We start from the raw sequence: 25469 nt of genomic DNA on the forward strand, positions 1-25469 counted from the left end.
GATGAAGAGAACAATACTAATGCGTTTAGCCGGATAGTTAAAAAGACTACTTTTGAATGAAGTTTAGGTTTCAAAATACTAATAAAGTTCTGTTCTTTTCCATTTGTTAACGTTTATCATTGTTGAACAATTTATTAAGACAGTAAATTAAATGGCCACTCCCGCATTCATCACTGTGTTTGCTTACATTTTTGCAACTTTATGGCAGTGGCATAGCATGACAAGGGGGAGGAAGGATACAACTTACCTCATCCACATCACTTATATTGATCATCCAAAACATGTTCACAGGAGGTGAATAGCTGAGCTCTTTCAATGCAGTAAAGTAGACTTGGAAGTAAAGCATGAGACTTGTCTTCTATTTGGTCTGAGCAATCAAACCATTTTCTTTGATCCAGGAACAGATTGACGTAGCGACCTGTTTGTTTGGTTTTTTTGTTGTTTTTTGTGTGTGTGTGTTTTTGTTTTTTGGGGGGTTTGTTTCCTCCAAACCCCCTTCTCACATACGACTGGAGTAATTCCTGATTCCACTTTGTTATAAAATCTTGTCTTCTACTTTCCTCATAATACTTCTTTTTATAGTAGTCTTTTAAGCAGGATGAAATGTTGAACCTTCAAAAGACGAAGCATCTTGTAAAACCGTGTTGTCTACTTGTTTTTTGCTCTGAGTTGCCCAATCATGTGACCACAGGGTCAGGCGATGTGTGTCCATATTGCATAATCGCGTATACGGTATAGCAATACTCCCCCAGTATTGTACAACCGTGGGGAACCGTCCAATGTAAACACCAGGAGCGTTTTTGGTATTTCCAGAGACGTAGGAAGAAAAGTGCCGCTCAATTCTGTATGGCTTAGACACAAGAATGTTTCGGCATTCTCTATATACAAGCACCATAGCTAACAGTTGACAGCATCATTGAGTCATAGAGTCTGCTACATGTATGATAAGTCATTCCATCCATCATCTTATATTTTGAGATAAGGAGACCAAACGCCCTGCTCGCAGATGTGGTCGACTGTCAGGAATTCAATCTTTGTCACATATTGAATTTGTATTTTTTTTCATTTTAAAAGCAGTTAGTATCTCATTTTTATTTGTATTAAATTTAAAATATTGTCAAGTCCAGACCCGACTATTTACTGTCATAGAGGTGGTCTATTGCTGAGTGCGGCATTAAACAACAAACACGACAAGGTAGTAAAGAATTTACTTTCACTTTGTGTGAGTTCATTGGAGAATGAACTTTAATAAAGTTAGGGCCGAACTGTATAAACGTCGGAGCTTATGAGTTCAAGATAAAAGGGTCTAAAGGATCAGACACAGGGGCTTGTAACGCATAAAATAGCAGCTGCAATATGGTGTGACCATATATCTTGCAGCTGCTATTTCTTTGCTTTACAAGCCCCTGTGAGATCAGAAACATCGCTTCACTTAGAAACTATACAGTGGTCCCATATACTGTCGAATTGTTTTCTTCAACCTACCATCTTCTGGCCGCCTTTGTACCTGTCATAAACTCCTAAGACAGGTCTGACCATGTCTTAGTTTTTGTCATAAACTAAGCGGGCACGGATGGCTCAGTCGTCTAAGGTGCCGCGATTCGCTGTACACAGTTGCATCCCTTGGGCACGCCTGCTTTGTGGGTTCGAATCCCAGTTCGTTCAGATTATGTTTCTAGGTTTGTCAGCACCATACCCGTGCTCGTGGGTTTAACTGAAGTGGTTAACTCCTGAGACCTGCATCACTTTGGGCTTTCCTCCCACATTAAGCTAACACCCATGATATAACTGGAATACTGTTAAAAGCGGCATTAAACCCAACTCACTCACTCATTCACTCTTGAGATAACTTAATTCTACGACAGCTTCGATAATAGACTTGCTAAGATTGTTTTCGCATCGACATCTTTAACGCCAATCCTAGCGCTTTTAAGTCAGCTTCGTAAATAGGCCTCACCAGGACATATTCCATAACCTTGACAGCAAAGCCTGTCAGGGTGAGTTTCCCAACCTAATCATCCCTGATGCTTACCATTGATACTGTCATGTTCTTCCCACACGAGGACTACTGTTAGAAGGCAACAATTCCCAATCATTTTAAATTCAATTCTGATGTTTTCTGAGAAAATTCTGTTTACATTCAACCAGGTAACAATTTTGTCTGTCATTTTTTATTGGCTATTCCTCTTTTCTGAAATATAATTTTGGTCAAGCATTTGTGTGTCAACTCATTAAAGTATTAAAATCTGCAAAGTTGCTATGTTCAGGTGTTGGATTGACGATTGTAAAACATATTGCAAGCAAACAATGAGGCAGTAAGCAGGACCAAAGGTGGAAGCACTTGGTCCCCCAGGTAAGAACACAAGACGTAACTGTTGAGTTGGTTACATCCACTAACGTCTAAGAAGCATGATAGGGACATAGGAAGGAAATGTTTCTTACGGCATATGTACCTTTTTTAAGTTGGCAGTTGAAAAACAACATTAGAAAAGGTATATATTTGAACATTTATTTACAAAAGGATTTGTAATAACAATATGCAATGAAATAAGCTAATGACATAATTACATACAAAAACAATGGAACCCAAAAATATGATGAAGTGTTTCTGCTGACAGTAAGCAAGTGAGCTGGGTTTTACCCTGCTTTTAGCAACACTCCCATAACATCCAGGCAGTAAGCCACCTGAACCTTTTCTCACTGACAGGAGAAAAAGGAAGACTAGAAAATATGAATCTGTACACTTCCGACCCATGCACAAACCTGAAGGATCATATTCAATCATCAAGGTGATACTTCTAGGGTGAATGAGTTGGGTTGAACACGGCTTTGAACAGCATTCCAGTTATGTCATGGAAGTATGTTTAAGTGTCAGCTTAATGTGGGAGGAAAGCACGAAGTGAAGATACTTTTAGAAACAAGTGGCTTTACAGATCCAACAACCCACATAAATGAAAATAATGAACTTTAAAAATCACTGTTTCCTTCCAATGACTGACAACTTACCACTAAAACATTGTGCATACAAGAATAATAATCTTATTTAATGCACAGAAATTAAATTCATGATTTCAGAAACTGAGATGGTGTGGCCTGACAACTTGCATTATTACCGTTACATTAAAACTCAAACGTTTTAACCTTGTTCATCGTTCCAGGACTGAACTGGTACAGAATATGTTTGAAAGAAACAACACTTTGTGAAATACTGATAAAAGAATCTAAGTTCAACAAAACATTATCTTTGTTATGTCTATGTAAAACTTATACTTCCAGTGACATACAAAATGACTATGTTATTACTATGGCAGGATAATTATTAGAAATATCTTCTAATTACAAATTATGTCCTCAGACAATACCATCTCATAAAAAACACAAACACCTATTTTCTTCTTTAAATTCCCAAAGCTCATTGTGTTTGTGCTGTACAACTCTACTGCCTATATAAAGCTAACAAGAACAAGGCATTGTCAACACACGAGGCCAGCATAAATTATTTAGATTTCCTGTCCACCTCACTACCAAACACGCCACCTCACATGATGATACTGGGCCCAGGTACCTCCAGACCAAGACATGTGTCCCCTTCTTTCTTTAGTCATTGTTAGTTCATGAAGACACTAAATACATTCAGGATCACATCCATCGACACTAAACATACACAGATGCCCTGAACAGTATGTTTAAAATAAAAGCAAAATGATTAAAAATAACATATTCGTAGGAAATTGTAAAAATGAACATCTTGTGGCCTGACGTGTAGGATGCATGCACGTGGCATCAGTGGGCCAGTTGAAGCAACATGACCTCTCATCGCTTCATTGTTTAGAGAAATATAACTTGGAGACGAACCAAGTGTACTTACAATTTAGATTTTAATGTTAATTTAATTTAAACCCAAACACAACAGCAATAGGTATCAAATCAAAGTTTGAACCTCTAAAATGAAAACACACAAGAGTTATCTCCATTCAACCATGACACCAAACAAACACGAACTCTTTGGTTAAAGCAGCAATGATTAATACTTTTTCAGTCGGTTGAAAGGGTTAATTCAAGTTTCAGTGAGGATCCAATTTAATCTGCATATATATATATATGTTTGCATCATGTACCCAAACCAAACTTTTCATCCTAATACCTGAAGCACTTAAAGAAGACACAAAAATATCTTGTGGCAGATATCCTGTACACTTCTGCTAACACATGCACAAACCAGGAGAATCATATTCACTGAAGGTGATACTTGTAGAGTGAGTGAGAGTTGGGTTTAACACAGCTTTGAACAGTATTCCAGTTCCATCACAGCGTGTCAGATCAAAGTGAGGATGAAAGCCCTAAGTAATGCCAGTCTCAGACATCAACCCACCTTAGTGAATCCCACCAGCAGGGGTATGGTGCTGACAAACCTAAAGGCATAATTGGGGCGAACCGGAATTCGAACCCACAATCATAGATTTCTCACATGCCCAAAGCACGCGCAACGATTTGCTGGACCTTAGACAGAAGACTAGGCCACCAGTGCCCCCACAGAGAAAATAAAGCAATCTTTGCAAAGTTATGTTCATATGTTTACCGGGGGTAAGCATTTTAATGCAGTGGACATGACATCGCAGTACATGATAGGGTAGAGCCAAATTTCCAGCCATGTCAATGTCACTGAAGTTTTCAATACATTCTATACATATTTGTTTGTCAAGTTTTCCTCCTGAAATATGTTGCCACAATTGCCTTAAATAGAGTAGAAACCGCAACATGTTATTTAGCAATGTTAAAGAAGTAAGATCACTATCTAAGATCAAGACTTTGTGAAAGGTACAGAAGCCTTTTAGGGCCATTTGGTGTTTTTTTATACTATCTTGACATTTCAAGATACTAAGTTGAAATTTCAAGTTATGATCTTGAAATTACAAGATACATACTAAGTTGATATTTTCAAGATAGTATCTTTAAATTTCAACTTAGTATCTTGATATTCCAAGAAAAAAACAAAAAAACAAATGGCCCTAAAAGGTTTCCGTAGAAAGGAGTGCTGCTGAATAAATATTTTCTTTTGCGGTAATGTGGCCATCAGCAAGATCCTGGTGTGACATCAACTCAGTGAGCTAGACCTGGGCCCATTTGTTGCTCCTGCACAATCTCATACACAAAGCTGTGAAAGTAAGTGGACACTGGAAGCATGAACCGACACAGATGTACGTGTTGATCAAGTTAACAGAGTGCATTGCTTTTTTGTTGTTGCCATGAACAGGAGTTAGTTCCAGACATCTATCTGCAGTAGGACTGTGGCAGTCATCTACTGACATAAGAATGACATCCACACCCAAAACTTCCCCATGTATTTCATTTCTATTATTCACATGGTTCTTCTGCACTGTGCACTGCACACTCAATTGATTGCTGTCAAAATAGTTTTCATGTACAACTAGATATACTTTTTCACACCCGTACATTTAACATCAATTTTTCATATTACTATAAATCATTCATCCTCTGTATGCAAATATATTATTAATCCCATGATTTTATCATTTAGAGATTCCATGTTCTGTATGATAACAGACGGTTAACAGTTTGCACTAAGGCTGGGACGATACACCAACTGTAGGATCCAATATGTATCACAATACCTTGCTCACTATCCAATACGTATCACGATATTTGCACGTGTTCATATCATTGGTGCGTAAGCCACCTTTTTCATGGACAGGATGGCCAAATACCTAGCACAACAATTTACTGCTGGCAGTATCATGTAATGGCACAATGGATGAAAATATCTGCATTTTCACTACTCATTTTTGCTAGCAGTTAGTGTTTGGTGTAACATTTATTAAAGAATACATTTAAAGTTAGAATCAATACCTTTTACTAAGTGTGCGACTGTGATACTTGTATTGAGAAGTAAAAAGTCTCAATCCACCAATGCATCGGTGTATAGTCCCACTACCAGTTCACACACCGTTCTCTCACAACATTGTGGCTGCATATTCAAACTCTTCCCTGTCACCTGTGGGCAGTGTGATTCCCAGGTGTGTTAGGCCTCCTGATAGTCATGTGTGTACTGGGGATGGGACGTGTAGCCTAACAAGTGTCCGTTTATAAGGCACTGAATCACCCACTCCGTGGAGACCAGGGGTATTTTGAGCTGCTTGGCTTGGTGAAGTACTGATGATGGACAGCCGGAATCAGTGACAATAACATTCACTGAATCTTCTGAAACAGATGGACACATTACAGCATGGCTAGAGATGAACTGATCCCTAATGTCTGTTTTATCCTCATTTGTGGGGGTGTTGTAACTTGTTACAGTGGGTAATTTACAATGCTGACGCTTCATCTTACTTCAGATGACAGAACTGGTTCATACAGATATTTCTGGTCAAAATTCAAACACTTTTCAAAGGCAAAATCCTGTTTGCTATAATTATTGTTAACATCCCCCCCAAAAGCCAATTAATAACCTCAAAGTACAGATGAAATACTTTCAACTTCAAAGCAATCAATTCATCATTTTATGAGCTTCAAGTTTTCCATAGCAGTTAGTCGCATAAGACTTTCCTCCATTGTGCAGATGTCAATGTCCTTCCTGCAGCAGAAACACACTGCCTGATTTGTGTCCTTCATGCGCAGCCTCAATGCACAGTTAAATACACACTTCTCTATCACCCTATTCAAAACAATCATGTGAGGAACAGCAACTATGCACCCTACATTTCGTTTAATGGTCTGAATGAAGCTCTAGTGCATCCATTATCCAACAGATTCTGATGATGATCTGATAAGCGATGCCCTGATTGGTCAGATGAAAGGTTGTTCTGACATGGCCTTCAATGAGATGTCCTCAGATCTTTGTTTAGCAGTAGAGATTGCTATAAGAACAGGCAAGTTTTCCATGATACAGGGGAGGTAACTCTCCAAAAAAAGTGCTGTATGAATGTGTCATTGTCAGCAAGTTGAAATAATCATAGTTCTTAGTGAAACAGAAACAATCACAACACACATCAACTCTCAATATTCAGCAGGCACATTGGGCCTACTTTAAGAAAATAGTTTTGAGAATGTTTGTGCCGTTTCTTCAAATTCCACAATGTTCTGTTAGTAACTTAATCCCTACCTGTTTTGTTCTTGACAGGCAGTCTGTTGACCAGGTGGCACCTTGAGATGGTCAGTATTGACCGCCAAGCATCCTGAAACTTGACGTTAGTGGATGCCACCATGACCTGAAGACCTCCCAGACAGCTGCCCCCAGCGTTCCTGCAGTCAACATAATTGGTCATGTACCATGAAGAGATTTCAGGTCCATTAAATTAACATGTGAAAACTATAAAATAATATTTTTTTTGGAGTAATCAACATGACTACATGGTGTACAAGCTCATACTCCTCTCAGAGCCTTTACAAGAAATAGGTCTGCAGAGGAAACATGGGAAGTGAAATCAGATGCCAGCTAATCCTACTGAGTCAACTTTTCAAAGGATCCATGCCTGTAACTGCAGGTAGCCTACTGCTATTATACCGGTGTATTGTTCTCCATCGGAGAGTTTGTCAGATCCTCATGCAGAAAGTTGTCATAGTGGAACGAAAGAATTGATGTTACTGAGATTGAATGTTCACCATGTATTGTCACCACTCTACACTGTTCACTCTATCCCCACCATAGAGCTGACACAATGTGTCTTGACAATATTCATCCCAACCATAGAGCTGACACAATGTGTCTTGACAATATCCATCCCTACCATACAGCCGACACAATGTGTCTTGACAATATTCATCCCCACCATAGAGCTGACACAATGTGTCTTGACAATATCCATCCCTACCATACAGCCGACACAATGTGTCTTGACAATATTCATCCCCACCATACAGCTGACACAATGTGTCTTGACAATACCCATCCCTACAAAAGGACCTACATAATGTGTCTAGAGAATACCCATCCCTACCAAATAGCCTACACAATTTGTCTTTACAATACACATCACTACTAAAGGGCCAGGGGTGTCAAGAAAGCCAGCAATGTTCCCTGAGTGCCAGGGGCGTCAAGGACGCCAGCAATGTTCCCTGAGTGCCAGGGGTGTCAAGGACGCCAGCAATGTTCCCTGAGTGCCAGGGGTGTCAAGGACGCCAGTAATGTTCCCTGAGTGCCAGGGGTGTCAAGGACGCCAGCAATGTTCCCTGAGTGCCAGGGGTGTCAAGGACGCCAGTAATGTTCCCTGAGTGCCAGGGGTTTCAAGGACGCCAGCAATGTTCCCTGAGTGCCAGGGGTGTCAAGGACGCAAGTAATGTTCCCTGGGTGCCAGGGGTGTCATGGACGCCAGCAATGTTCCCTGAGTGCCAGGGGTGTCAAGGACGCCAGCAATGTTCCCTGAGTGCCAGGGGTGTCAAGGACGCCAGCAATGTTCCCTGAGTGCCAGGGGTGTCAAGGACGCCAGCAATGTTCCCTGAGTGCCAGGGGTGTCAAGGACGCCAGCAATGTTCCCTGAGTGCCAGGGGTGTCAAGGATGCCAGTAATGTTCCCTGAGTGCCAGGGGTGTCAAAGAAGCCAGCAATGTTCCCTGAGTACCAGGGGTGTCAAGGACGCCAGCAATGTTCCCTGAGTGCCAGGGGTGTCAAGGACGCCTGCAATGTTCCCTGAGTGCCAGGGGTGTCAAAGAAGCCAGCAATGTTCCTTCCCTGAGTGCCAGGGGTGTCAAGGATGCCAGCAATGTTCCCTGAGTGCCAGGGGTGTCAAGGACGCCAGCAATGTTCCTTCCCTGAGTGCCAGGGGTGTCAAGGACGCCAGCAATGTTCCTTCCCTGAGTGCCAGGGGTGTCAAGGATGCCAGCAATGTTCCCTGAGTGCCAGGGGTTTCAAGGACGCCAGCAATGTTCCTTCCCTGAGTGCCAGGGGTGTCAAGGATGCCAGCAATGTTCCCTGAGTACCAGGGGTGTCAAGGACGCCAGCAATGTTCCTTCCCTGAGTGCCAGGGGTGTCAAGGATGCCAGCAATGTTCCCTGAGTGCCAGGGGTTTCAAGGACGCCAGCAATGTTCCTTCCCTGAGTGCCAGGGGTGTCAAGGATGCCAGCAATGTTCCCTGAGTGCCAGGGGTGTCAAAGATGCCAGCAATGTTCCTTCCCTGAGTGCCAGGGGTGTCAAGGACGCCAGCAATGTTCCTTCCCTGAGTGCCAGGGGTGTCAAGGATGCCAGCAATGTTCACTTGAGTGCCAGGGGTGTCAAAGAAGCCAGCAATGTGATTGTCTTGCATCACTCACCATTCCATGAGTTTCCTCCTTTCCAGACTGATGCCAGCAGGCAGGATGTACGCCTTATGATCCAGCAGCCTGCCCTGGACAAACATAGCCTACACTGTAGCCAAGACATTTACACACATATCCAGGAATTTGGATACAGTGGTCCCTCGCTATTGCACTCTTCAATATAGCGTTAACTCGGTTATAGCGCGCAGTAAAGCATGGCTCCCATAGCCTACTTACATTTTTAATAAACTCAAGTTTTCCAATGACACAATGTTTTCCCCCCTTCTCAAAAAACATAATCAACTGATCGCCGGGATCATGTAACACCGGAAATACTAGTCAACAAATCCGAACTGAATCCTATTATCATAATATCTGGCTATAAAAAGGTGTTCATTGTTTATCTGGACTGATGTTTGAAATATATTTTATTAATTTATCTGTAGATCGCACAACTCACTGTTGTTTACAGCATACATGGTCAGATTACCAGTACTGACGCCTTGAAACAAACTTAAGTTGCAAGAGAATGGATACACATATCATAAATGCTGTACCATGACTCGCTTAAGTTATATTTGAGGCAGTTTGACTGTTAAATGTCAACACAACATTTTCACAATCGAAATACATGTAGCGCAGGAAGTCCCTACGATGACTGGTCAGATTGTTGCATACATAAAAATATCCTGCATACCACCTGTACCAAAGTGCTATGCTTATGGTCCTTATAATTTTAAATATATATGGTGAAAGCTGCAACTAAAATAATAAACACGATATTGGAATATATTATTCCTCATAAAATAATTTCAGATACAATAATGCTCATCAATTATTTGGAGCGAGGGATCACTGTACCTTCAAATTCATCCAAACAATCTAACTGTTCCAATCTAATCAAAGTCAGAACAAAACCACACAACATGCAGTTGGTATTTGCGGATGCTTGACACTTCTCGTTAGCATTCATATGAGACTACCCTCACACCAAAGATATCCATGATATCCACAGAATGCCTAACTTTGTACAGGAGTAAATGATCCACTGATAGGAAAGGGGATGCCTACCTCTGTACAGGAGTGTACGATCCACTGATGGGACACGCAGGGGATGCCTACCTCTGTACAGGAGTGTATGATCCACTGATGGGACACGCAGGGGATGCCTACCTCTGTACAGGAGTGTATGATCCACTGATGGGACACACAGGATGCCCACCTCTGTACAGGAGTGTACGATCCACTGATGGTACACACAGGGGATGCCTACCTCTGTACAGGAGTGTATGATCCACTGATGGGACACGCAGGAGATGCCTACCTCTGTACAGGAGTGTATGATCCACTGATGGTACACACAGGGGATGCCTACCTCTGTACAGGAGTGTATGATCCACTGATGGTACACACAGGGGATGCCTACCTCTGTACAGGAGTGTATGATCCACTGATGGGACACACAGGGGATGCCTGCTGCCAGACACTGGAAGTACTTGACAGTCCGCTGGAACGTGTTTGCCACCAGGTAGGCCTGAGTTGCTGCTTCAATCTGCAAACATACAAAACATATTGTTTGCATCTCTCACATTTAATTCAGTTATTGTAGCAAGCATGCAGTCATTGTGATTTGTGACCTGTGTCCCCCACACTGTCATGTAAGATCCCCAGCCACTGTACTGTAGTCTATGTTCCCCTCCAAGAAGGGCAGCTTGCTGTTACCTGTGCCTGGTTGTATTTCTCCAGCACCACGCCACCCGCCGCCTCGATGTTGGTTCGCAGATTCTCCTTGTCAAACGCAATGCTAGGTTCTTCTGAAAAATACATTCCTTTCAAATTTTAACAAGATATATTTCATTCAGTTTCAAATCTTATTGAAAAAAAATCTTTGACAGATTAGTCTTTAAATAAAGACACTTCTAAAGCCTTCAAACACATAACAAAAGTGTCAAAGAAACTACCATGTCCTGTGAAACACCTAGTCGAGCACCTACCTTCACTGCCACCCTTCTACACCCAGTCCAGCACCTACCTTCACTGCCAACCTTCTACACCCAGTCCAGCACCTACCTTCAGTGCTACCCTCCTACACCCAGGCCAGCACCTACCTTCAGTGCCACCCTTCTACACCCAGTCCAGCACCTACCTTCAGTGCTACCCTCCTCCACCCAGGCCAGCACCTACCTTCAGTGCCACCCTTCTACACCCAGTCCAGCACCTACCTTCAGTGCTACCCTCCTACACCCAGGCCAGCACCTACCTTCAGTGCCACCCTTCTACACCCAGTCAAGCACCTACCTCCAGCACCACCCTCCTACGCCCAGTCAAGCACCTACCTTCAGTGCCACTCTCCTACACCCAGGCCAGCACCTACCTTCACTGCCACCCTTCTACACACAGTCCAGCACCTACCTTCAGTGCCACCCTTCTACACCCAGTCCAGCACCTACCTTCACTGCCCCCCTTCTACACCCAGTCCAGCACCTACCTTCACTGCCACCCTCCTACGCCCAGTCCAGCACCTACCTCCAGTACCACCCTCCTACACCCAGTCCAGCACCTACCTCCAGTACCACCCTTCTACACCCAGTCCAGCACCTACCTTCACTGCCACCCTTCTACACCCAGTCCAGCACCTACCTCAGTACCACCCTCCTACACCCAGTCCACCACCTACCTCCAGTACCACCCTTCTACACCAAGTCCAGCACCTACCTTCACTGCCACCCTCCTACGCCCAGTCCAGCACCTACCTCCAGTACCACCCTCCTACACCCAGTCCAGCACCTACCTCCAGTACCACCCTTCTACACCCAGTCCAGCACCTACCTTCACTGCTACCCTCCTACGCCCAGTCCAGCACCTACCTCCAGTACCACCCTCCTACACCCAGTCCACCACCTACCTCCAGTACCACCCTTCTACACCCAGTCCAGCACCTACCTTCACTGCCACCCTTCTACACCCAGTCCAGCACCTACCTTCAGTGCCCCCCTTCTACACCCAGTCCAGCACCTACCTTCACTGCCCCCCTCCTACACCCAGTCCAGCACCTACCTTCACTGCCACCCTTCTACACCCAGTCCAGCACCTACCTTAAGTGCCACTCTCCTACACCCAGTCCAGCACCTACCTCCAGTACCACCCTTCTACACCCAGTCCAGCACCTACCTTCACTGCTACCCTCCTACGCCCAGTCCAGCACCTACCTCCAGTACCACCCTTCTACACCCAGTCCAGCACCTACCTTCACTGCCACCCTTCTACACCCAGTCCAGAACCTACCTTCAGTGCCCCCCTTCTACACCCAGTCCAGCACCTACCTTCACTGCCCCCCTCCTACACCCAGTCCAGCACCTACCTTCACTGCCACCCTTCTACACCCAGTCCAGCACCTACCTTAAGTGCCACTCTCCTACACCCAGTCCAGCACCTACCTCCAGTACCACCCTCCTACACCCAGTCCAGCACCTACCTTCACTACCACCCTTCTACACCCAGGCCAGCACCTACCTTCACTGCCACCCTTCTACACCCAGTCCAGCACCTACCTCAGTACCACCCTCCTACACCCAGTCCAGCACCTACCTCCAGTACCACTCTCCTACACCCAGTCCAGCACCTACCTTCAGTGCCCCCCTCCTACACCCAGTCCAGCACCTACCTTCAGTGCCCCCCTCCTCCACCCAGTCCAGCACCTACCTTCACTGCCACCCTTCTACACCCAGTCCAGCACCTACCTTCACTGCCAACCTTCTACACCCAGTCCAGCACCTACCTTCAGTGCTACCCTCCTACACCCAGGCCAGCACCTACCTTCAGTGCCACCCTTCTACACCCAGTCCAGCACCTACCTTCAGTGCTACCCTCCTCCACCCAGGCCAGCACCTACCTTCAGTGCCACCCTTCTACACCCAGTCCAGCACCTACCTTCAGTGCTACCCTCCTACACCCAGGCCAGCACCTACCTTCAGTGCCACCCTTCTACACCCAGTCAAGCACCTACCTCCAGCACCACCCTCCTACGCCCAGTCAAGCACCTACCTTCAGTGCCACTCTCCTACACCCAGGCCAGCACCTACCTTCACTGCCACCCTTCTACACACAGTCCAGCACCTACCTTCAGTGCCACCCTTCTACACCCAGTCCAGCACCTACCTTCACTGCCCCCCTTCTACACCCAGTCCAGCACCTACCTTCACTGCCACCCTCCTACGCCCAGTCCAGCACCTACCTCCAGTACCACCCTCCTACACCCAGTCCAGCACCTACCTCCAGTACCACCCTTCTACACCCAGTCCAGCACCTACCTTCACTGCCACCCTTCTACACCCAGTCCAGCACCTACCTCAGTACCACCCTCCTACACCCAGTCCACCACCTACCTCCAGTACCACCCTTCTACACCAAGTCCAGCACCTACCTTCACTGCCACCCTCCTACGCCCAGTCCAGCACCTACCTCCAGTACCACCCTCCTACACCCAGTCCAGCACCTACCTCCAGTACCACCCTTCTACACCCAGTCCAGCACCTACCTTCACTGCTACCCTCCTACGCCCAGTCCAGCACCTACCTCCAGTACCACCCTCCTACACCCAGTCCACCACCTACCTCCAGTACCACCCTTCTACACCCAGTCCAGCACCTACCTTCACTGCCACCCTTCTACACCCAGTCCAGCACCTACCTTCAGTGCCCCCCTTCTACACCCAGTCCAGCACCTACCTTCACTGCCCCCCTCCTACACCCAGTCCAGCACCTACCTTCACTGCCACCCTTCTACACCCAGTCCAGCACCTACCTTAAGTGCCACTCTCCTACACCCAGTCCAGCACCTACCTCCAGTACCACCCTTCTACACCCAGTCCAGCACCTACCTTCACTGCTACCCTCCTACGCCCAGTCCAGCACCTACCTCCAGTACCACCCTTCTACACCCAGTCCAGCACCTACCTTCACTGCCACCCTTCTACACCCAGTCCAGAACCTACCTTCAGTGCCCCCCTTCTACACCCAGTCCAGCACCTACCTTCACTGCCCCCCTCCTACACCCAGTCCAGCACCTACCTTCACTGCCACCCTTCTACACCCAGTCCAGCACCTACCTTAAGTGCCACTCTCCTACACCCAGTCCAGCACCTACCTCCAGTACCACCCTCCTACACCCAGTCCAGCACCTACCTTCACTACCACCCTTCTACACCCAGGCCAGCACCTACCTTCACTGCCACCCTTCTACACCCAGTCCAGCACCTACCTCAGTACCACCCTCCTACACCCAGTCCAGCACCTACCTCCAGTACCACTCTCCTACACCCAGTCCAGCACCTACCTTCAGTGCCCCCCTCCTACACCCAGTCCAGCACCTACCTTCAGTGCCCCCCTCCTCCACCCAGTCCAGCACCTACCTTCACTGCCACCCTTCTACACCCAGTCCAGCACCTACCTTCACTGCCACCCTCCTACGCCCAGTCCAGCACCTACCTTCACTGCCATCCTCCTACACCCAGTCCAGCACCTACCTTCACTGCCACTCTCCTACACCCAGTCCAGCACCTACACCCAGTCCAGCACCTACCTCCAGTACCACCCTCCTCCACCCAGTCCAGCACCTACCTCCAGTACCACCCTCCTACACCCAGTCCAGCACCTACCTTCAGTGCCCCCCTCCTACACCCAGTCCAGCACCTACCTTCAGTGCCCCCCTCCTACACCCAGTCCAGCACCTACCTCCAGTACCACCCTCCTACACCCAGTCCAGCACCTACCTTCAGTGCCACTCTCCTACACCCAGTCCAGCACCTACCTTCAGTGCCACCCTCCTCCACCCAGTCCAGCACCTACCTTCACTGCCAACCTTCTACACCCAGTCCACCACCTACCTTCAGTGCCACCCTCCTACACCCAGTCCAGCACCTACCTTCAGTGCCACCCTCCTCCACCCAGTCCAGCACCAACCTTCACTGCCACCCTCCTCCACCCAGTCCACCACCTACCTTCAGTGCCACCCTCCTACACCCAGTCCAGCACCTACCTTCAGTGCCACCCTCCTCCACCCAGTCCAGCACCTACCTTCACTGCCAACCTTCTACACCCAGTCCAGCACCTACCTTCAGTGCCACCCTCCTCCACCCAGTCCAGCACCTACCTCCAGTACCACCCTCCTACACTCAGTCCAGAACCTACCTTCAGTGCCACCCTCCTACACCCAGTCCAGAACCTACCTTCAGTGCCACTTTCCTACACCCAGTCCAGCACCTACCTTCAGTGCCACCTTCCTCCACCCAGTCCAGCACCTACCTCCAGTACCACCCTCCTACACCCAGTCCAGAACCTACCTTCAGTGCCACCCTTCTACACCCAGTCAAGCACCTACCTCCAGCACCACCCTCCTACGCCCAGTCCAGAACCTACCTTCAGTGCCACTCTCCTACACCCAGTCCAGCACCTACCTTCAGTGCCACCCTCCTCCACCCAGTCCAGCACCTACCTCCAGTACCACCCTCCTACACCCAGTCCAGCACCTACCTTCAGTGCCACTCTCCTACACCCAGTCCAGCACCTACCTTCAGTGCCACTCTCTTCAGTCGAGGTTTCCAGGCTGGAATCTTGGAGAAGTTTCTTCTCTTGCAGTTTCTGTTCTGGACTCTTGTCCACATGAGTCAGAAGGAACACAATGCCCTGGAACAGGTATGGAGAACGCGGCCGACTGCTCATCTTGCTTTTGTCGAAGAGACCTGGCAGACATGTAGCACACTTTGTAACACTAAGGTGTAAACATACAGAGACAAGAGGTACATTCCATAGTTCTCTAGTCTTGTCAAGCCCTTTTTGTATTGCTAGTTATTAAAACTAAAACATATTCTCCTCAAAACACAACAGCCTTGACTTATTCATGAAAGATGAATGTTGGGCCAAACGTTTTGTATTTGTTTGTCTTGTGGATTGTTTGTCTTGTGGAAAAAGCCTAGTTGGTAAGAGGAATTTATTTTTAAATTCATTCAAGATGGTATCTGAATACCATGTGTCATGTGTGCTGTTTTAAAGGATCAGTTGATAAGTGAACTATTTTGTTCAAACAGGTCCTGCCTTTGGGATGCTATACTATTACTGCCATTCTACTTCTACTTCTGTTGCATTACATGACTGCATTTGGTCATATATGACAAAGAAGATGCATATCATAAGTTATGGTGTCTTTAGTTGCCATGCTCATGCCTCGCCCAATACTTTCCCGGTAACCTCACATGACACCGTATACGGCAACTAAAGAAACCATAACAAATTTATTATGCTGAAACGTTTTCACTATTTGGTATCTTTGTCGCACATGTCAAAATGAAAACTTGACACTTACAACTGGTATGAACGACAGAACCAGTACATATGTTTCTGATACAATGCATTAATGTAAACATAAATGTTAACAATGGAATATATCATGCACTAAATGTGAATGTTTAAAGTACTATAGCTAAAATGTATAGAATTATCATAAAAATGCCTGAATGTTAACAGAAAGCTGCGGGCCACTGTAACTTGATAGCAGTCCTCTTTCCCCTAACAACGGGTTGCTATCTATTCTATTGCTATGTGACGTCATTGGTGTCACATTTCTTGTTTGCGACGTCATCCCACTGTATATTCTATGACGATGCTAATGTAACTCAGTGACCTCCATTGTAAGCTTTTTTCTGTATAATTTTTATAAATAAAATCACGAACGTGGTTTCTTTAATAAATAATGTCTTTGCTCATCACATTTAATGATATTAAAACACAAAACAGTGTTGAATAACAAATTTCTGTACCAGAATTTCCTTGTGAAATATGTGAGGTGGGTGTTGGAAAATTCAAAATGGCTGTTACTGATGGTGTACGGTCACATATTAGGTCAGTAACAACCATCTTGGATTTTATACTGACAGTATACAGGCTCATGTGGGGTCAGTAGTTCTGCTCTCTGATTGGTCAATCTCACTTTGAGGCATAATAATAACACATATCTCACCAACTCGGACTCTACGGGCCCGCCCCCTGCTCTCTGACGGCGAGTCTACTGCTCCTCCCATACCTGACGTGGTCGGCGTCACTACAACATACACCCATACAATATCACACATCAACTGAAAACATCCACATCATAAAATAACCCCATTCTTGTAGGCAGTATTTTCTTGAGTATAGTGCGCAATTTCTTTTTAAAAAACACAGCTGTGTAGAAGGGGGTGAGCATTATACACGCCATAATGAGTTTTGATGGTTTTTTCCCCCAACGCAGACATAACTGTGAGCACGTAACACTGGAAATACCATGTCAACAAATCCATACTCAAGTCCCAAAATTATCTTTGAAAATCTTTATTGTATATCTAGACTTATGTTTGAACATAATTTCATTAATTTTATTCAAAATTCCTTTTAATATTGTTTTAATTAATTTCAGCAAAATTTTGTGTGAAGCAATCGGAAGATCGCACAACTCATCATTATCAACAGCAACCACAGTCAGATTACTGCTATTGACATCTTGAAACAAACTTTAGTTGACAGAGAATGGATACATATATCATAAATGCCATATACTTTGACTCGTTGAAAGTCATATTTGTTGTGGTTTGACGATTCTATAGTTGATAGTTTATTGGATAAGCAAGAATATACCTATATAATCTAGTAACATAAATTGCAATGTTATTCGAGTCACAAATAACAAAACTCAAGTACAGCATGTACAGTCATAAAATACAATTCCAAGACTAGTGCTATGACTTGTACATAAAATAGTTATTTGATAAAAGATAATTTTAAATGCTTTTGGCTACCTACAATATTAGCTTGACTTCTTGATTTTACCACTGGCTACCTGGAAAAAAGTACTTGTAGCCATATGGCTACTTGGTAAAAAGGTAATCTTAATCCCTGGATGTAAAACAATGCCTAGCAGAACCAAAAATACAATTTAAACGGTAAATCAACATGTCTGGTGATTTTTTTCTCAAATTTAATATTGGTACTGATGAAGTTTCTTATCACCCGTTCGTTTACCGGAATTCGCTGAAGGGGTACATTGTAAATTTTTTCTGCACACAATATTCGAAAAAACATTTTTTCCAAAATACTAAATCTGCAGGGGGTGCGCATTACACTCAAGAAAATATGGTAATTCCTTCTGAGGATGGCATGCATGCTTCATTATGCTGCAGTCGGCAAAGCCTCAGTTTTTTTGTTTGTTGTTTAACAACGCACACAGCAATATTCCAGTTATATGATCATCAGATGGCAGTCTGTAAATAATTGAGTCTGGATCAGACAATCCAGAGCAATGGGATACGACACGCAAGCCTGACCATCTGATTCCTGTTAGTCATCTCTTTCGACAAGCATAGATAGCTGAAGATCAATTCTAAACCGGATCTTCATAGGTCCAAAGCCTGTTTCCGCAGGTGATGCTTGCATTTGGGTCATAATTATTATGATACAATTCTGCATAACTATTGATGTGTTCAATATGCACATATGATTGTTGTAAAATGCACATATATGTTTGTTGTTTTACACCACTCAGGGCATTATATTATTCAAGCTGTACGATGACAAAACAAATCCAGAGATCAATGTAGCATACGTTGCTGGGGACCTATTCTAACCTTTAAACCCCAAGGGGTTACATAGCACTTTATGTATCTGTTCAAAGCTTGGCACTCACAACAGAATAGCATATACCATCCATTTTCAGACATGTTACAGTACTATAAATAAAGTGCAAGCGTTTCCGAGGCATTTGTTCGGCTAACCAAGCAATATTGTTTGCATTTATGTTTCCATAAACTGACAAAATAAGGCCACTTCACTTTGTAACTACTGTTTCCTGATATGCTGATGAGGAAAACGAGGCAAGTGAGTTAACTGACTAACTTGCGGAACTAAGCTGGTATTATGGAGTTACATTTTGGCTGGACTAACGAGTCAATGCATAGTCCAATAAAATTCTCACACCGAAATCGAAATCCGGTTCGTAAAGTGTCATGCAGATTTTGGTAGACTGCAGGATTTGCAAAGCATGTGCTCCGCTAACTCGTTGTAAACAGATATTTTCTAAATCTTTTCATGTTTTTAATCAAGGTGCACACGTGATTTGATGCACTTTGCGATGTATGACTCATTTTATCACAATATAGATCTTGATTATCGATCAGATCGTCTTGACCGGGCACAACCGTTTTGTTTGAAGCAAATGCAAGTGATACAAGAGGTTGAATCTGATTGGTCAACAGGAGAGGCATAGAAAGGACATAACTTGTAATAGCCACTGGTGGCGCTCCGATCGAGCCCAGGTATTCCAGCCTAGTTCGGCAAGGGTGGAAACTGGACTTTTAAAGTCAGTTAACTCTCTTGCCTCGGGAAGATGGATAATAGAAGGATATGTTCTACCCAGCTATAGGTCTAAACGTTTTGTGATTAAAAGTGTTACTGGAAGATACATTTCCAAACATTCACACCAGATTTGTTTCTGACATCTCCATGTGTGTGAAACCAGTTACATCATCCAGTATTTGTCATAATCTGTACATTTCAATCATAGTCCCAGAAACATACAAAAACACAACTTCTGTGAATATCTTGCAATAAATCATTGCACCATCTTACAGATATCTGAACATAAATTGGTTTTGGGCAGTTTTATAATCACTGACTGTTTCAGGGTAGATTCCTTGATTGACTGATCACTAGCACATAGTTACCTGACCCTGTACTGTCAGCAGGTTTCTTGGCTTTGGGTGTTGGTGTGCTGGTGGCCATTGGCCCCTCCTGCAGTTTCCGCTTCTTTCCTCGACTGGGAGGGTCTTTGTCCTTGCTGTGACTTGGAGGGTCTGGGGGATCTGGTGGTAGGTCCTTCTGCTCCTTCTGGGCGCTTCTGCTGGCAGATCTACCCCTCAGTGAGCTTCTGACGACACCGGGGGCCTTTGCTGGACTGCCTTTACTTTCTGTCGTCCGAGGCTCTTTTTCCCTCGGTGTTGCCTCTTGTGCTCCTCTCTTCCGTCTCCGTCGCTCCCCAACAATGAGGTTATCTGAGACGTATACAAGATCAGCCCTGAGTACAGCAAGCTGAACAGTGTAGCATATAGCCAGATCAGCCACGAGTACAGCAAGCTGAACGGTGTAGCATATAGCCAGATCAGCCACGAGTACAGCAAGCTGAACGGTGTAGCATATAGCCAGATCAGCCATGAGTACAGCAAGCTGAACGGTGTAGCATATAGCCAGATCAGCCATGAGTACAGCAAGCTGAACGGTGTAGCATATAGCCAGATCAGCCACGAGTACAGCAAGCTGAACGGTGTAGCATATAGCCAGATCAGCCACGAGTACAGCAAGCTGAACAGTGTAGCATATAGCCAGGTCAGCCACGAGTACAGCAAGCTGAACGGAGTAGCATATAGCCAGATCAGCCACGAGTACAGCAAGCTGAACGGTGTAGCATATAGCCAGATCAGCCACGAGTACAGCAAGCTGAACGGTGTAGCATATAGCCAGATCAGCCACGAGTACAGCAAGCTGAACAGTGTAGCATATAGCCAGATCAGCCACGAGTACAGCAAGCTGAACAGTGTAGCATATAGCCAGATCAGCCACGAGTACAGCAAGCTGAACAGTGTAGCATATAGCCAGATCAGCCACGAGTACAGCAAGCTGAACAGTGTAGCATATAGCCAGATCAGCCACGAGTACAGCAAGCTGAACAGTGTAGCATATAGCCAGATCAGCCACGAGTACAGCAAGCTGAACGGTGTAGCATATAGCCACATCAGCCCTGAGTAGAGTATTGCATAGATTGAGTCATAGTACATAGATCCTATGATGGAACAATCTCCTTGGCTTGTGCCACAGAAGATGCTACTTCAACACAGTTTTCAATATTGATATATGCTAGATATTGTAAACCAGCAGTTTTACTTTCAGCAGTTAAGACTTTTGGATTAACATCATCATCAAGATCAGTGATATGGTTAACTCACAAATCACAAAGGAATTTCCCTTACTGGTACCGGTAGTTTAATAAATACCCACACAACATCAAACTAAAGAATAAATTGACCTAAACCTGCAAACACAATCGGAAAGATAACCATTGAAACATTTCAGTACATGTATGGCAGTAAGATCTCTTCCGACCATCAAGGCCCAGTGAAACTCACCTAGTGACACATCCCCTAGCCTGGGATCAGAGGTCGTCGTCCCTGGGGCAGCTGGCACCCGCATCTCCTCATCACTCATCAGGCAGCTGGCCTGACCCTCACTGAGGATCATCTGACTCCACGAGCACCTGAACAACACATCCTTCACATCGTGGTCAGCTGAACAACACAACCACCACATCGTGGTCAGCTGAACAACACAACCACCACATCATGGCCAGTTGAACAACACAACCACCACATCGTGGCCAGTTGAACAACACAACCACCACATCGTGGCCAGCTGAACAACACAACCACCACATCGTGGCCAGTTGAACAACACAACCACCACATCGTGGCAAGGTGAACAACACAACCACCACATCGTGGCCAACTGAACAACACAACCACCACATCGTGGCCAGTTGAACAACACAACCACCACATCGTGGCCAGCTGAACAACACAACCACCACATCGTGGCCAACTGAACAACACAACCACCACATCATGGCCAGTTGAACAACACAACCACCACATCATGGCCAGTTGAACAACACAACCACCACATCGTGACCAGCTGAACAACACAACCACCACATCGTGGCCAGTTGAACAACACAACCACCACATCGTGGCCAGCTGAACAACACAACCACCACATCGTGGCCAGTTGAACAACACAACCACCACATCGTGGCCAGTTGAACAACAGAACCACCACATCGTGGCCAGCTGAACAATACAACCACCACATCGTGGCCAGTTGAACAACACAACCACCACATCATGGCCAGCTGAACAACACAACCACCACATCGTGGCCAGCTGAACAACACAACCACCACATCGTGGCAAGGTGAACAACACAACCACCACATCGTGGCCAGCTGAACAACACAACCACCACATCGTGGCCAGTTGAACAACACAACCACCACATCGTGGCCAGTTGAACAACACAAACCACCACATCGTGACCAGCTGAACAACACAACCACCACATCATGGCAAGGTGAACAACACAACCACCACATCGTGGCCAGCTGAACAACACAACCACCACATCGTGACCAGCTGAACAACACAACCACCACATCGTGACCAGCTGAACAACACAAACCACCACATCGTGGCCAGCTGAACAACACAACCACCACATCGTGGCCAGCTGAACAATACAACCACCACATCATGGCCAGCTGAACAACACAACCACCACATCGTGGCAAGGTGAACAACACAACCACCACATCGTGGCAAGCTGAACAACACAACCACCACATCGTGGCCAGTTGAACAACACAACCACCACATCGTGGTCAGCTGAACAACACAACCACCACATCGTGGCAAGGTGAACAACACAACCACCACATCATGGCCAGCTGAACAACACAACCACCACATCGTGGCCAGTTGAACAACAGAACCACCACATCATGGCCAGCTGAACAACACAACCACCACATCGTGGCAAGGTGAACAACACAACCACCACATCGTGGCCAGCTGAACAACACAACCACCACATCGTGGCAAGGTGAACAACACAACCACCACATCGTGGCCAGCTGAACAACACAACCACCACATCGTGGCAAGGTGAACAACACAACCACCACATCGTGGCCAGCTGAACAACACAACCACCACATCGTGGCCAGCTGAACAACACAACCACCACATCATGGCCAGCTGAACAACACAACCACCACATCGTGGCAAGGTGAACAACACAACCACCACATCGTGGCCAGCTGAACAACACAACCACCACATCGTGGCCAGCAGAACAACACAACCACCACATCGTGGCAAGGTGAACAACACAACCACCACATCGTGGCCAGCTGAACAACACAACCACCACATCGTGGCCAGCTGAACAACACAACCACCACATCATGGCCAGCTGAACAACACAACCACCACATCGTGGCAAGGTGAACAACACAACCACCACATCGTGGCCAGCTGAACAACACAACCACCACATCGTGGCCAGCTGAACAACACAACCACCACATCGTGGCAAGGTGAACAACACAACCACCACATCGTGGCCAGCTGAACAACACAACCACCACATCGTGGCAAGGTGAACAACACAACCACCACATCGTGGCCAGCTGAACAACACAACCACCACATCGTGGCCAGCTGAACAACACAACCACCACATCGTGGCCAGCTGAACAACACAACCACCACATCGTGGTCAGCTGAACAACACAACCACCACATCATGGCCAGCTGAACAACACAACCACCACATCGTGGCCAGCTGAACAACACAACCACCACATCGTGGCAAGGTGAACAACACAACCACCACATCGTGGCAAGGTGAACAACACAACCACCACATCGTGGCCAGCTGAACCTGCTGAACAACACAAACCACCACATCGTGGCCAGTTGAACAACAGAACCACCACATCGTGGCCAGCTGAACAACACAACCACCACATCGTGGCCAGTTGAACAACACAACCACCACATCGTGGCCAGCTGAACAACACAACCACCACATCGTGGCCAGCTGAACAACACAACCACCACATCGTGGCCAGCTGAACAACACAACCACCACATCGTGGCCAGCTGAACAACACAACCACCACATCGTGGCCAGCTGAACAACACAACCACCACATCGTGGCCAGCTGAACAACACAACCACCACATCGTGGCCAGCTGAACAACACAACCACCACATCATGGCCAGCTGAACAATACAACCACCACATCGTGACCAGCTGAACAACAGAACCACCACATCGTGGCCAGTTGAACAATACAACCACCACATCGTGGCCAGCTGAACAACACAACCACCACATCGTGGCCAGCTGAACAACACAACCACCACATCGTGGCCAGCTGAACAACACAACCACCACATCATGGCCAGCTGAACAACACAACCACCACATCGTGGCTAGAAGACATGGGATTGGACACAGCAGTGGAATGATCATATTGCAATACAAGCCTATATGAACTGATACATTGATTCACAATAACATTGGATCACTAAAACGATACACGTTAAGTTTGTAACTGATAAATTCTAACAAAATAAGTCTCTCAAATTGACGACAAAATAGATTGCCAAAGTCTAATCACAAGGTACAAAGGAAAATACCCAGGAAATGTCAATATTCAGTTGTGATCATGATACCCAAAGTACGGTACTACTAGTCCATGAAGTGATGGATATAAATGTTCATGGCAAATCATACCATGGACAAATGTAATTATGGCTTACATGTGTTTATGTCTTATGTGGAACAAACATAAAGCTTCTAATGACAGTGATCCCTGTGAGGATGTGAGGAAAAGCTGAGTGGCCTTACTGCTGAGTGTCGCCTTCATCCCTTGACACCTTGTACTTGACTCTGTCGCCCTGCTGCACGTACCCGACCACCATGCCGTACTCGAAGTAGCCGTCCGAGGACAGGACCATCACACTCTGGCCAATCGGGATCACCTTCACCAGCAGAATATCCTTGGCCTTCACATACATCTGGTCCCCGTCGTCAAAGCGGATGTAAAATCTAAAGGTACGCACTTCACTTACGACAAGCTAAATTAGGGCTCGATTTAAGGAACTCAGTTAAACTTGCACCAGGTGCATGTTGACATGAAAAAACCTACTTGCACCAGACAAAACCAGGTTGCACCGGGTCCCATAAATGTATCAAAGTTGAAACATTGATGCATAAACCTAGTCTAAATAAATAAAATCTCAGATCTCTATTGACTGTGTCATGATCTTCCATAACGTAATGGTGTTTTGCTGTAACACACAAACAGTAACATGTGCACATAATCTTGAAGTACCCACATTCTGATGATGTCACAGGGATTGGTGATGTATGGGAAAGAAAGCTACTCGGTATTGAGTGTGTTCAAAGATTGTTGTTGTTTGAAAAATTTAGGGAAAGTCAATCACAATTTGAATTTTTTCACATGCACATGCACTTTTCCCCATTGATATTAGGTTGCACTTTTCAATAATATGATGCACT

General features: G+C 45.7%; 1 protein-coding gene across 1 annotated transcript in view; it reads right to left on the minus strand.

Moving 5' to 3' along the window:
* Positions 1 to 5016: 5016 nt before the first annotated feature.
* The window catches only part of LOC139478784 (TP53-binding protein 1-like), a 74538-nt gene continuing 54085 nt past the window's right edge, over positions 5017 to 25469 (minus strand). The window contains exons 28-37 of the mRNA XM_071261410.1: positions 24795 to 24995; positions 21451 to 21578; positions 19996 to 20322; positions 17262 to 17342; positions 15817 to 15987; positions 10971 to 11062; positions 10675 to 10800; positions 9264 to 9337; positions 7121 to 7260; positions 5017 to 6219 (exon numbers count right to left, since the gene is read on the minus strand). Coding sequence (XP_071117511.1) covers positions 6041 to 6219; positions 7121 to 7260; positions 9264 to 9337; positions 10675 to 10800; positions 10971 to 11062; positions 15817 to 15987; positions 17262 to 17342; positions 19996 to 20322; positions 21451 to 21578; positions 24795 to 24995 — 1519 coding nt within the window. The 3' untranslated portion in view covers positions 5017 to 6040. The remainder of the gene's footprint in view (positions 6220 to 7120; positions 7261 to 9263; positions 9338 to 10674; positions 10801 to 10970; positions 11063 to 15816; positions 15988 to 17261; positions 17343 to 19995; positions 20323 to 21450; positions 21579 to 24794; positions 24996 to 25469) is intronic.

This window comes from Haliotis cracherodii, unplaced genomic scaffold (assembly GCF_022045235.1).
Source record: "Haliotis cracherodii isolate W230 unplaced genomic scaffold, xgHalCrac1.p SCAF_1, whole genome shotgun sequence".
Classification (NCBI taxonomy): domain Eukaryota; kingdom Metazoa; phylum Mollusca; class Gastropoda; order Lepetellida; family Haliotidae; genus Haliotis; species Haliotis cracherodii.